This window comes from Octopus sinensis, linkage group LG25 (assembly GCF_006345805.1).
Source record: "Octopus sinensis linkage group LG25, ASM634580v1, whole genome shotgun sequence".
Classification (NCBI taxonomy): domain Eukaryota; kingdom Metazoa; phylum Mollusca; class Cephalopoda; order Octopoda; family Octopodidae; genus Octopus; species Octopus sinensis.
Window position 1 is genome coordinate 27,280,413 of NC_043021.1, and position 14,810 is coordinate 27,295,222.

Here is a 14,810-nt window from a genome sequence, read left to right on the forward strand (position 1 = left end):
CGTGCCGGTGGCACGTAAAAAGCACCATCCGATCGTGGCCATTGCCAGCCTTGCCTGGCCCCCATCATCATCATCATTTAACGTCTGCTTTCCATGTTGTCATGGGTTAGACAGTTTGACAGGAGCTGGTTGCTGAGGAGGCTGAACCAAGTTCCAGTGTCTGTTTTGGCATTCTTTTTATGGCTGGTTGCCCTTCCTAATGCCAACCACCTAGTAGACTGTTGAAGATGAATGACACTGCTTGGGTTCCTCTCAGTTTCCATCTACAAAATCTACTCGCTAGGAGTTGGTCAGCCCAGGGCTATCCTAGAACGCACTAGGTTGAGGTGTGATGCAATGAGACTGCAGCCATGGTTGGGAAGCCAACTTCTTAATCATCCATCTGCACCTATCGAGAGATGGATCTCCTCTCTGCTCATTACATGATCTTACGTTAAGAAAGAGCATCTCTTTTACTCTTTTATTTGTTTCAGTCATTTGACTGTGGCCATGCTGGAGCACCGCCTTTAGTCAAGCAAATCGACCCCAGGACTTATTCTTTGTAAGCCTAGAACTTATTCTATCGGTCTCTTATGGTTTCTCTTTTGCCGAACTGCTAAGTTACAGGGACGTAAACACACCAGCATCAGTTGTCAAGCGATGTTGGGGAGACAAACACAGACACACAAACATATACACACACGTACATATATACATATATATACATATATACGACGGGCTTCTTTCAGTTTCCGTCTACCAAATCCACTCACAAGGCTTTGGTCGGCCTGAAGCTATAGTAGAAGACCATTGCTCAAGGTGCCACACAGTGGGACTGAACCTGGAACCATGTGGTTGGTAAGCAAGTTTCTTACCACACAGCCACTCCTATGCCTACATTAAACATTGATGTGCAAAACTGTCCATTTTTCTATTTCAGACCAAAGACGGAAGCTGGAACGGTGAAGGTTGCTAGTTCTGAAAATAAGAAACCTAAAATTACTTTACCGATGTTTGGTAAAATGAAAGGTCTTCATGTACCGAAGATTCCCAAAGTGTTTACTGTGGATGTGAGTATTCAATGTTAGATTTTTTAACCATGTTTCTATCATTTATCTTTTTATCTGGTTGAATTTTTTTAGTCAAACAAATCGACCCCAATACTTCTCTTTTTTAAGCCTGGTACTTATTCTGTTGGTCTCTTCTTCTGAACTGCTAAGTTATGGGGTTGTAAACACACCAACACTGGTTGTCAAGCAGGGATGGGAGACAAACACACACACACTTATGACAGGCTTCCTTCACTTTCCATCTACCAAATCCACTCACCTGCCTTTGGTTGGACTGAGGCTATAGTAGAAGACACTTGCCCAAGGTGCTGCACAGTGGGACTGAACCCAGAACCATGTGGTTGGGAAGCAAGCTTCTTACCACACAACCATGCTTGTATATTTCTTTAAAATTTGACAGTTACTACTGATGATGAGGTGTGAAGGATGGGCCTTAACGATACGAACTGGGTAGATTATGACTGGGAGCAGAGGGACCCAGGATTGTGGGTGGAAGGATGTAGCACAAGTGTATGTGTATATATTTCTTTTATTTTGACAGTTACCAGAAAACCTTGAAAAGGTATCGGATGCCGATGTAGAAGAAGAAGAGGAGGAAGAAGATGATGATGAAGATGACAACAATGAGAAGAAGATGGAATGTGATGTGGATGCTGAAAAGAAATCACTTGGTAGCAATAATGGTAAAGCAAAAGACCTCAGTGAAGCTGGTACCTGCAAGAGCAAGGATGTTCTTCCGACCAAGTGTCTGTCTTCGAAGGATTCCTCCTCATCCAAGCGTGTCATCACAAAGAAAATTCATTTACAAACATCCACAGGTAATTAATTTATACTAATTAAGCACAATAAATAGGGGAAGAAATTCATTTGTGAAAAAATAAAAACAAATAGAGGAAAACCCTGAAAGGTCATTGTTGTCATCATCATCATCATCAACACTACCACATTCGTCATCGTAGACATCATCATCATAATCATCACCACCACCACCATCATAATCATCATCATTAACATCACCATCCCCATCATCATCATCATCATCATTGTCTTGATGTTTGCTTTTTCTGTGGTAGCATGGGTGGGATGAAGCTTCTTTCAAGGCAGTATTCTATGGCTGGATGCCCTTCCAGACATGGCAACCCTGTCTTGTTTCCCAAGTAATGAAGTAAGGTACTTTTCATTCTGTGGCTTTGCATGTTGAAGTACTTCAACGTGTTTGTTTATGGAAGATGAGAAGACCACCACCGCTGAAGGGGTGCTAGTGTGAAGGCACATGGAAATAAACACACACACACACAACACACACACACACACACACACACACACACATACATGTAACTGACTTCCATACATTTTCTTTCTTCCAAATTTTATTCACAAAGTAAGTAAAAGTGGCGTTAGGAAGGGTCTGGCATTAGGAAGAGTTTGGCCTTAGTAAGGGTCTGCTATTAAGAAAGGCTTTTCTGCCCAAAATAATGCCAAAACAGACAGTGAAGTCTGGTGCAGTCTTTTGGCCTGTCAGCTCTGGTCAAACTGACCCATGCCAGCATGGGAAATGGACGTTAAAAGATGATGAAAGTGCATTGAGCAGAAATGATGGAAATTACTATTTAAGGTTAATATTTGTGATTGGCAGAATTATCAGAGCATTGGATGAAATGCCTTGTGACATTTAGTTACGGCTCTTTGTGTTCAGAGTTCAAATCCTGACAAGGCCAACTTGGCCTTTAATCCTTCCAGGGTTGATAAATTAAAGCATCAAATATCAGTCAAGTACTGGATCAATGTAATCAACTAAATTCTTTCCCTCAACATTGCTGGCCTTGTGTTTAAATCAGAAACAGTTATGTAAGACTTGGTTACAGTAAGTTCACCGTGAAGAAAGTTCACCATGAGGAAAGTTTACTGAGAAAATATGTCCATAGTATCTCACCATTAAAAGTCAAAGACTATCTTCTTGAAAAAGGGATTGAATTGATGATGGTGAACTTAGCAGACATTGTAAGACTCTGCCAGTCTTTCTTGCTTCGAATAAGTCCATGAAAATATCATTTTGACTTTCGGAATTCTAACTGCATCTTTATATCTTGTTAGCTTTTTAATGCTCCACTCTTTAAATATCTGGAATAGTAGACTTAATCAGATATTTGGGTTAATAACACCTCTTTGTTTTGGGGTTACTAGTGCAACCATAAACAGTGTGGTTGGTTGCCTGATTAGGATGTTCACTGTGGGGTTAGCTTAACTTACGACTACTTTATAAAGATAGATAAAGGTTTGGGGAGTTTACTCTGATGCAAGTATTTAGAACAAGTGTCTGATGTAGAGGTTAAATAGATACCTTGATGTTCGTTTTTACTGCTTGTCTTGCTCTGCCTTGGGATCTCACACGGGAGAAGAAAAGGGGATCCTTAAAGGCAACGTTTAGGCTCACTCTAAAAACGGAGACACTACTTCTTCACATTGAAAGGTCAAAGCTCTGGTTCTACAAATGTGTGGGAAAAATAGATTCTTCAGGCAGGACCAATTGGTAGGAGGCCTTCCAACCATCCAACCCATGACAGCATGGAAGGCAGACAAACAATGATAAATGATAGCACTCCAGTTTGAGGATATTTAGTTTGGTAGCTATACTATAGCAAGTAGAAGTTATGTACCTTGTTCAAGGATACACCACAATCGATGTCCTACAATTTGGAGGAGCTGCCTCGTGGCTAGTAACCAAGCAGTTTCACTGGACAGATATTGTGTGTGTGTGTGTGCGTGCACAGATGTTGTATGGTTAAAAAGTTCACTTCCCGAGGATGTGACTTCAGGTTCAGTTCCACTGCATGCCACCTTGGGCAAGTCTCTTCTACTATAGTCCCAAACCATCAAATGCCCTGTGAGTGAATTTAGTAGACTGAAACTAAAAGGAGGCCATCATGCATATATATATATGTGCGTGTGTGTGTGTATGTGTGTGTATATATATATATATATATATATATATACGAATGAATGGATAAATTAAAGAAATACATTTTGTAGGAGGAGTTAATAACTTATTATTTATTAATTACTGTTTGCTTCAGCCCAGTGTAGTTTGCTGTTTCCCTCTTTCTCAAAGGCTGTCATTACTTTCGAGACGGTACTTTTTGATACACCAAACGTTTCAGCTGTTTTCGTTACGCTAGCACCTGCCATACGAGCACCAACAATTTGATCTCTTTGAAAGTCCGATAGATCTGTGATTTTAATGAATTTTAATTACCTTTTTCTGATGATATCTGAAACGAAACAGCAATTTTAGCAAAACATATTAAGCAACACTAATAATAAATCAAAAAACATAAAAATAAGCAAGCTTTTGATGGTTTTATTAGATACATTATTTACATTATTTACATTTGATGGATATTTGTCCTCATCTTGTTTGTTGTCAACAAAATGAGGACAAATATCCGTTAAATGTAAATATTGCAAATAATGTACATAATTCCTCATCTCTTTAATATAGAACTGTTTTATTAGATATTTCAAAATTATGATGCTATGATGCCAGGTGTTTCCATTATTTTGTCCAACCCCCGTATGTATATATACTCTTTTACTTGTTTCAGTCATTTGACTGTGGCCATGCTGGAGCATTCCTTTAGTCGAGCAAATCGACCCCGGGACTTATTCTTTGTAAGCCTAGTACTTATTCTATTGGTCTCTTTTGCCGAACCACTAAGTTACAGGGATGTAAACATACCAGCATCGGATGTCAAGCGATGTTGGGGGGAACAAACACAGACGCACAAACACACACACACACACACACACACACACACACACACACACACACACACACACACACACAGACACAGACACACAGACACACACATACAATGGGCTTCTTTCAGTTTCTGTCTACCAGATCCACTCAAGGCTTTGGTCGGCCCGAGGCTATAGTAGACACTTGCCCAAGGTGCTATGCAGTGGGACTGAACCTGGAACCATGTGGTTGGTAAGCAAGCTACTTACCACACAGCCACTCTGATGCCTATATATACACACACACACACACATATACACATTCACACACATACACACATACAAGAGTTGCGGGGTGGAGTAGATAAGATCCAGGCTACACATGTTTCATAGTGAGCGGAACCGCAGGGCCTTGGAAGTGGTAAATATCCAAGCGAGGTGTATACTGCAGGCTCCTCTTCAGGCCAAGGACATCTTGATTAGATGAATGTTTACAGTGTTGCAAGGAGCTCCATGTTAACACATGGAAGAGATTCAATCAGAATGTGTAAGACACATATATTTATTGGGTCATCCATAAATAATGCGTTTTTTTTCAATTGCATGATCTAAAAGTCAGAGGAGGATGGGATAAACTACCTGCATCAGCTTTCTATAAAAGCAGGTAGTAATTTGATCTTTTCTTATTCCTAGTACAAGTTTTGATGAGTGCAGTTCGATTTTAACAGTTATTTTTTTAAAGCCGTAATGGAAGTGGCAAAGGAGTATATTCGCCATATTTTGCTTTATGAGTTCAGTAAAGTCAACAATGCAACGGAGAATGCAAGGAATATTAATGCCGTATATTGGGATCGGACAACAAGCGTAAGCTAGTCTCAACGGTGGTTCCAGAAATTCCAAGCCAGAAACTACAGCATAGAAGACGAGACTCGTCCTGGAATATCTGGAGAGTTCCACGAGGACATCCCGAAAACCGTGGTGGAAGAAAAGCCATTGTAACTGTCGAGGAACTAACAGAGAAGCTTGGATTTTGTCATTCAACCATTCATCAACACCTCCATACCATTGGAAAAGTCAGCAAATTGGATCAGTGGGTTCCTCACAAACTTTCTGAGTCTAATTGCATGCAGAGTGAATGTGTGCTCTTCTTTGCTGTCACATCTCATGAATGAACCCTTTTTGGACCGAGTAGTGACCGGTGAAAAGAAATGGGTTCTCTATAAAAATTTCAAGCACTGAAGATAGTGGGTAATGAAGGGAGAAACACTGGCACCCCAGACTGAAAAAAGGTCTTCACCCACATAAAGTGTTGTTATCTGTTTGGTTGGATATGAAAGGTTTAGTCTACTTTGAACTTTTAAACCCAAACCAAATGATAACAAAGGAGATCTACTGTGGGCAGCTTGAGCGGCTTAAGTCAGCACCAGAAGAAAAATGACCATCTTTGGTTTCAAGACCAAAGGTGATCTTCCATCAGGATAATGCTTGACCACATACAGCGAAGATGACATTTCAAAGGCTGGAGCAGTTTGAATGGGAAACGATGCCCCACCCACCATATTCGCTGAACATTGCCCCATCTTATTATCATTCATTCTGCAGTCTTCAAAATTATTTAGATGGAAAAAATATGAATTCTGTAGAGGAGTTCAGAACAGTACTGGAGGAGTATTTTTCGTTATGTGAATTTTGGAAGATGGGCTTTGCAAGTCTACGAGATAGATGGAAGAGCATTGTAGAAAATGAAGGAGAGTATAGTTTAGATTAAAAAAGAACTTTGTTTATCTTAATTTTGAAAAATAAAATAAGTATAAGATAACCACATCATTAATGGGATGACCCTGCATATGTATGTATAGATATGTATTTATATTATATGTGCTAGCACCACATAAAGCACATCAGAAGGAAACATGGTGCAAGTCTCCTGTTTGCCAGCTCTGGTCAAACCGTCCAACCCATGCCAGCATGGAAAATGGACATTAAATGATGAGGATGATCATATGTGTTTGTGTGCATGTGTTCATGATTGTTTCCTTGTCTTGACATCACACAATAGTCTTCCATGGAAACAGCCAGCCATGAAGAAGTTTTATCTTGCTTGTAAACAGGTGAAGGTTTACCAGCCAGGTAATATTTCCCCGAGGCCAGAAGACGGGACATGAAGGACACTGCATGTGTCCTTCATGGTAAGATTTGTTTACATAGTCGTGCATGCATGTAGAGAGAGGAAGAGAGAGAGGGAGGGAGAGAGAGAGACACACACACACACACACACACAAACTGGCACTCTGTTGGTTATGGCGACAAGCATTCCAGTTGATCTGATCAGCCGAACAACCTATTTCTTTATTACCCACAAGGGGCTAAACACAGAGGGGACAAACAAGGACAGACATAGGTATTAAGTCGATTACATTGACCCCAGTGCGTAACTGGTACTTAATTTATCAACCCCGAAAGGATGAAAGGCAAAGTCGACCTCAGCGGAATTTGAACTCAGAACGTAACGGCAGACGAAATACGGCTATGAATTTCGCCTGGCTTGCTAACATTTCTGCCAGATCGCCGCCTTTCAGCGGAACAACCTGCGTGGAAAATGCGCAAGTAGCTGAGCAATCCACAGACACCTGTACCCTTAACATAGTTCTCAAGGAGATTCAGTGAGATACAAAATGTAACAAGCTTTGGCCCTTTGAAATACAGGTACTACCCATTTTTACCAGCTGAGTGGACTGGAGCAACGTGAAATAAAGTGTCTTGCTCAAGGACACAACACACTGCCTCAAATTGAACTTACAACCTTATGATCATAAGTAAAATACCCTAACCACTGAGCCATGTACCTTCACTACATTCATATATATATATATATATATATATATATATATATATATATATATTTATATATATATATATATATACACACACACTAACTTAAAAGCTGCCCTATGGTGCGATTTTTGAGCTAGCTCCTGTGGAGGGCTCTTCATTGCACCTTGAGCCCAACAATGACACTTCATGCATTGAGTATATATTAAATTTTATTAAACTTCACCAATTTTTTCAAGCAATGAACAATTTTCATCAAAACAATATAATTTGTTGACTTGGAACTTATTGCAAAGCTGCATGATAAACAACAATTTTTTTTCTTCGCAGGGGTCAGTACAATTTTTTTTTCTGTTTTACCTCTTTCTTTCTCTCTCTCTCTCTTTCTGATGATTGTTTTCAACCATCACCATTACCACCATCACCACCACAACTGCCACACACACACACACACACACACCATTCAGACTTCTGATGTCACCACCATCAATACCTTTGACTTCACTGACTACCTGACTGCTTCAGCTACCACCACCACCACCACCTCCACCATCATTACTGTCACCTCCACCTCCTTCACAACTACAGCTCATACTATTACTATCATCCCATTACCATCACAACCATCAATCTACTACCGTCTCTGCCTACTATTACTCTCACCCCAACATGAGCAATAGTAGGAGTGTCAATAAATAGTAAGAGAGTGGGGTCGAAGTGTGACACACTGACACACAGAAATTAGATTTCACATTTATTATATTAGATATAGGTATGGCTAAGTGGTTAAGCAGTTGGTGTGCTTATGTCTCTGTAACTTAGCAGTCTGGTAAAAGAGACTGATAGAATAAAAATATAAGTACTGGGGTTGATTCATAGCTGCAGTCTAAGGACTGAAATTAGTAAAGGATAAAACACATACACGCATCCATCCATATGATGGGTCGCAGGTACATTTGGGTGGTAAAGGAATTTGGTTCCTAATCACATGGCATTAAGTTGAATCTCACTGTGTGATACCTTGGACAAGTGTCTTCTACTAACAGTACCAAGCCAACCAAAGCCTTGTGAGTAGATTTGGGAGATAGAAACTGAAAGAAGCCCATCGTATACATAGGTATAATAATATATTTCGTTTTTGTATTTGGTTTGCAAGATTTGTCATTGACATTTAACGTCCGCTTTCCATGCTGGCATGGGTTGGATGGTTTGACTGAGGGCTGGTAAGCCAGAAGGCTGCATCAGGTTCCAATCTGATCTGGCAAAGTTTCAACAGCTGGATGCTCTTCCTAACTCCAAGAGTGTACTGGGTGCTTTAACCCTTTAGCATTTAAACCGGCCATATCCGGCCAAAAGTATTCTGCCTGTTTTATGTTCAAACTGGCCAGATCTGGTCTCTCACACCAACCCTACAATGTCGTTTTAAAAATTAACAGCTACCTCATCAAAATCTCAAAGCTACAAGATAATGCATGATTAATTCAAAGCAATGAGGATGAAAAAGAATTAGTTTTGGTCGAATAATGCGAACACTAAAGGGTTAATGTGCTACTGGCACAAGGGCCAGTCATGCAGTACTGGCATCGACCATGCTTGAATGGTGCTTTATGTGAATTCATGTGTTGAAGCATATTTTGTTGTGTCTGGGGACAGTGATTCTGTTTTAATGCCTAATTAATTAACACACTCACTGGTTCAATTTCCACTCATTTACTTATTCTTTTTTCTTTTCTAAAATTTTCATTACTTCTTGCAACCTCTTCAATAGTTGTTGGAAAATTGTACAAAAAAAAAAGTAAATGAGTGGAAATTGAACCGGTGAGTGTGTTAATTAATTAGGCATTAAAACAGAACGACTCTCCTCAGACACAACAATATAGATATATACATACGTACGTACGTACGTACATACATACATACATACATACATACATACATACATACATACATACATACATACATACATACATACATAAATGTGACGTCGTCATCGTTGTGGTGGTGGTAAAAGATGTCCTTTACAATAGGTGACTAAGAGGAAAATGATAATCTTAACATATTTGACTCAAGTTCAATATAACAAACAACTTTAAATTGTTGTTAAAGTATGCACATAAGTGGAGTGTGGACCTACTATTTTGTACTGGGTTCAAGTTTTAATGAAGTCAAACCAACCAGTGATTATTTTGAAATTACTTAATACACACTTTTCAGCTCTATGTAATTAATATATGATATGAAATGCTTCCATTAGGTAAGACCTTGCTCAGTTAAAAGATTTCAAAATATTTTGAAATCTTTTAACGGAGGAAGTTTTATGTAATGGCTGCATTTCCTGTACGTCAGGCAATCCTTTCAAAAAAAGATTTCAAAATATCACTGATTGGTTTGACTTCATTATTACAACCACCCTCCCCACACACGTATATGTGTAGGTGTGTGTAAGTGTGTGTGTGTGTTTTTTATCGCATTGTCCTTACATTGGTTGGTAATTGTAAAATGATTGCCACTGTCACATAAGCCCGTATAATTCATTTTCAGAATTCTGCAAAAGCATGTCTGGCCACGGGACAGTATTACTTCATTTGGCAACAGGTGAGGGTTGGTGACAGAAAGGGCATCCAGCCGTAGAGACAATCTGCCTCAATAAACTCCACCTGGGCCATGCGAGCATGGAAAAGAGGATGTTTAAATGATGATAACAAGGATAATCAATAAGCTCTTCCCAGTTTCTTATTTCTTTACTACCCCCAAGGGGCTAAACACAGAGGGTACAAACAAGGACAGACAAACGGATTAAGTTGATTATATCGACCCCAATGCGTAACTTGTACTTATTTAATCAACCCCGAAAGGATGAAAGGCAAAGTTGACCTCAGTGGAATTTGAACTCAGAATGTAGTGGCAGACGAAATACCGCTAAGCATTTCCCCTGGCATGCTAACGTTTCTGCTAGCTCGTCGCCTTCTCAGTTTCTGCTTACCAAATCCACTCACAGGACTTTGGACAGCTTGGGTTTGTAATAGAAGACACAAGATGGCACACAGTGGGACTGAACTAGAAAACAAGTGGTCAGGAAAGCAATCTTTTTAATTGCATGTCTGTGCCTGCCCTTAATCATATAACATCGCTTAATGAGTATATAATTATGTAATGAAATTCAGTGGCTGTTCCCAGTCTTTTAATTAACTTAGAGCTGGAAAGCATTTCATTATGCTTCATTGGATTTCAACTTCCTAATTGGCTTTGTAATTGGAGTGTGTAATTAGGAGCTGGAATGTCTAATACAACATTGAAACAAAAAAAAAAAAGACTAATGCAGTTATTTCAAAGAGGCTGATGGAATAATAAGCACCAGGCTTGAAAAAAAAGGTCCTTGGGTTGATTTGCTCAACTGAAACCCTTTGACCCCTTAGCTCTCAGATTACTCTGTTAAATGTAAAGGGTAAAGGCCCCTTTTGGTCATGAACAACCATAGGATTGCACCTAGAAAGTTACCCTCTGAATCATAAATCTGGGCAGATATGTTTATGGAAAACCAGCAGTTACCCATTCATAGCAGCCGCCCTTCTCTATGCTGCCAGTGTTATCCAAGGGAAAGGCAAAGGGGGTGGGGTCACGAAATTTTCATACAACTGAAACGAGAGACCCAAAAGGATAAGGTTGAGAAATGCTGTTATAGATTATGCCTAACCAAAAGCAATCGCAGTCACATCATCCAAACAGACCGGGTGAAACCGGACTTAGCTGCTAGTCTACCTACATAAAAGAGAGTTTGTATATGTGTGCGTGTGTGTATGTTCCTTATGCATTCCAAAACCGAGTTGCTGTTATTGACGTAATGGATATCAAAAGATTCAGTAAGCTTTCGGCTACCAACTAAACTATATTTTCATTCATTTATTTGCGTTACAAAAATTTAAGATTATCATTTTCCTCTTAGTCACCTATTGTAAAGGACGTCTTTTACCACCACCACAACGATGACGACGTCACATTTTCTATATGTGTTCGCGTGTTCGTTATGTACGTTAAGCCGATGACTGACAAGTGTATGTGATACACACACACACACACATACGCGCATCTAAAAACAGAGACACACAAGGACAGAGATTGGCCTCACGTATGCATTAATGTATGTATGTGTGTCTCTTACTTTATGTAACTCCCCCCACCCCTCCCATCGTTTTGCTGTTTTCAGTATTATCAGTTCTGTGAGTGTGTGTGTGTTTCTGCGTTCATTATGTCTATAGTACACTATAGTAAAGAACATTTTATGGTGTTTCAATGAGCCCACATCTAATGAGGTAGCCATCCTTTTGATTGGTGATCTCGATGAAAATCATGATATTCTCATTCGTGTTCAAATGACAACCTTAAACGTGTTTCACAGACTCATCCCTCTTATGATGCTCTCCAGTATAATCTCATTCTGTGGAATGGACAAGATGGGTATTTTTTCAATATTCCTTGGATTGAACCTACAACAGGATAGCCAATTACAAACAAAAATGACTTCTATTCATACCAACCGATGTTAAGACCAGAACAATCAAATCATTTCTACTATAGGCTCAAGGCATGAAATTTTCAAACCCAATGCTACTTAATTTATTGACACAGAAGGGATAAAAGGCAAAGTTGACCCCAGCGACATTTGAACAGTCGAAATACCGCCCAAGCATTTTGCCCAGCATCTGAACGATTCTGCCGCTTGCCGCCTTCCAGAAAAATCAAATCAGTTACACATGTCAAATAAACTTTATTTTCATTTACATATTTTCTATGTTATCTCAACAACCAGCTATAGTTATTTCAAATACGCTTCTCTACAACCACCACGGTTTCATTAGAAAGTGAAAATAGTTTCACACTTTCAATTTGAACCAAAATTATAAAGTGTTGCATTATGGGAGTGACGATGTGTGAATAATAAAAGTAATGTTTCTCCAAATTAAAGAAAGTTGCTTATTATCTATCCACAAAATAAACTATGTTTTTGACTCAACAACTCTTTTTTACAACTAAAATAACCTCGGCAACTAGGTTGAGTCGCACAATTTTGAGTTCATTTTCACACAATATTTTGATTTGCTTGTAATGTATCGCTTTCGTCTGATGTTTCACCCATGAGTAGAATTCTACTCAGACAAACATTTATGGAAATGTACACATAAATATTTTATTAAAATAAGCCACAACCAAAAACATTGCATTAAAAGATATCAATGTTTCTATATGCTATGAGGAAATAGCACATTTCCTCTCTCTCTCTCTCTTTCCCTCTATCTATCTATCTATATATCTATTTCACACGCACACAAAAGATGTATGCATATGTATTTATGAGCGAAGGTCAAGAATATGCACCCCCGATATTTAAGGTTAAGATTACGCAGAAAATAGTTGGTGTGCATATTCTTTACCTCCACCTATTTATGTACGTGCATATAAAAGATAATGTGTGTGTGTGTGTGTGTGTGTGTGAGAGAGAGAGAGAGAGAGAGAGAGAGTGTGAGAGTGAGTGAGTACCACTTGCACATACATGCAAAAAATTTCATACATCACAACACACACCTTCACTCATCCTCTCTCTCTCTCTTACACACGTCCGTTTCATATACACATATGTCTTACACTTTCTCTTCTTACTTCAAAGCAAATGTCGCCTTTTCACCTCATAATCTCTTTCAATTTTTGCCCTCTTCAAAGCATACAGAAATTAAACCAATTTTACGGGAATTAACAAAATAAATCATATGATCCCATATATGTTGAGTTGACAACTTTGGTTCTTTAAATGAAAGAATGCCATAAAACAGCTTCCTTTGACACACACATGCATACACACACTCTAGGTAAAACTTCTGTGCAAATTGTTAATTCTTGCAGTGTGCAGGTGCAAATTTACAGCTCAAACGCAATTGAAATGATCTTTTTCTGATGTGTAATTTGTGTTTGTGATGAGCATGTTTAAAAACCTGGTCTTTGATATAAACTTTAAAGGAAGTTTCCTCAGAAATCCTGTCCTTTAGCTCTTCTTTCTAGCATGTCCGAGTTGACATTTCCGTCTTCCTATCCTCCTTATTTTTTTCCTAAATTTCGTCTGATTCCTATGTTTGCGATACAGGAGATTAGGATTTCACCCACAATACACGTTCTCCCTCTCCACACCAAATGAATTTTTTGACTTTTTTCAAATTTTTATTCTTGGTAATCCATGGAGTAAAAACAGAGAGTACGAATCTTTAAGAATTTTACCCTTCACCTCACCACTTTCAAAAAGCAGGGAAGTTTCTTCAGAAATAATGTCGTTTACCTATTGTTTCTAGCATGTCAGGTTTCCTGGTTGTGGTCTGGTATTTTTTAAGTTTACTATTTCAGTAGAATTCTATGCAAGTGGGAAACATCAGACAAAAATGAAAAATTGGGAGGTTTTTAGTTTTTTGGAAGCTGGTTGGTGATGGGTGGGTAAGGTGGGTGAAGGGGCATTGAATGTTTCTTTAAGAAAAATTAAGCTATAAAAATAAATATATATATATTTTCCAGATTCGTAATCTCTGTATTTTTCTATGTAGATAGAGAAAAAAAAAAAAAAAGAAATGGAAAAAAGTTACAAATGAAGATATTGTGGTGGGGATGGAGGGAAATTAAAAGTTTGAAAACAGGGTTTCTGGATAAAATCTTATTAATCCCCTTTTATACGATGAAACAATGAAACATAGTTTGTGATCCTTCTTAAGAACAGATAGCACTTTCATGCAAACCCATGCAAATTGCACCCTCACCCTTGACTGTTAAACAAACAATAACTTCCATTATGCCATTAACTATACATCAGCTGTGCCGATTCTGCTCATAAGAAAGGAGCAAGTAATTCAATGCGCTTGTAGGCCATAACACCCAGGCAACGCCGGGATGCATTGCTAGTGATTAATACACACACACATATACTTATATTATTATTATTATTATTATCATCATCATCATCATCATCATCATCATCATCATCATCATTATTATTATTATTATTATTATTATTATTATTATTATTAGTAGTAGTAGTAGTAGTAGTATTAAGGCAGTGAGCTGGTATAATTGCTATTATGCTGGGCAAAATGCTTCATGTTCTGAGTTCAAATTTGCCAAGGTCAACTTTGCCTGTCATCCTTTCAGAGTCATCAAAAC

General features: G+C 38.7%; 1 protein-coding gene across 1 annotated transcript in view; it reads left to right on the plus strand.

The window, feature by feature from the left end:
- The window catches only part of LOC115224479 (kanadaptin), a 78,413-nt gene that overhangs the window by 41,277 nt on the left and 22,326 nt on the right, over positions 1–14,810 (plus strand). The window contains exons 9-10 of the mRNA XM_029795388.2: positions 920–1,049; positions 1,591–1,867. Of these exons, the coding sequence (XP_029651248.2) occupies positions 920–1,049; positions 1,591–1,867 (407 nt within the window). The remainder of the gene's footprint in view (positions 1–919; positions 1,050–1,590; positions 1,868–14,810) is intronic.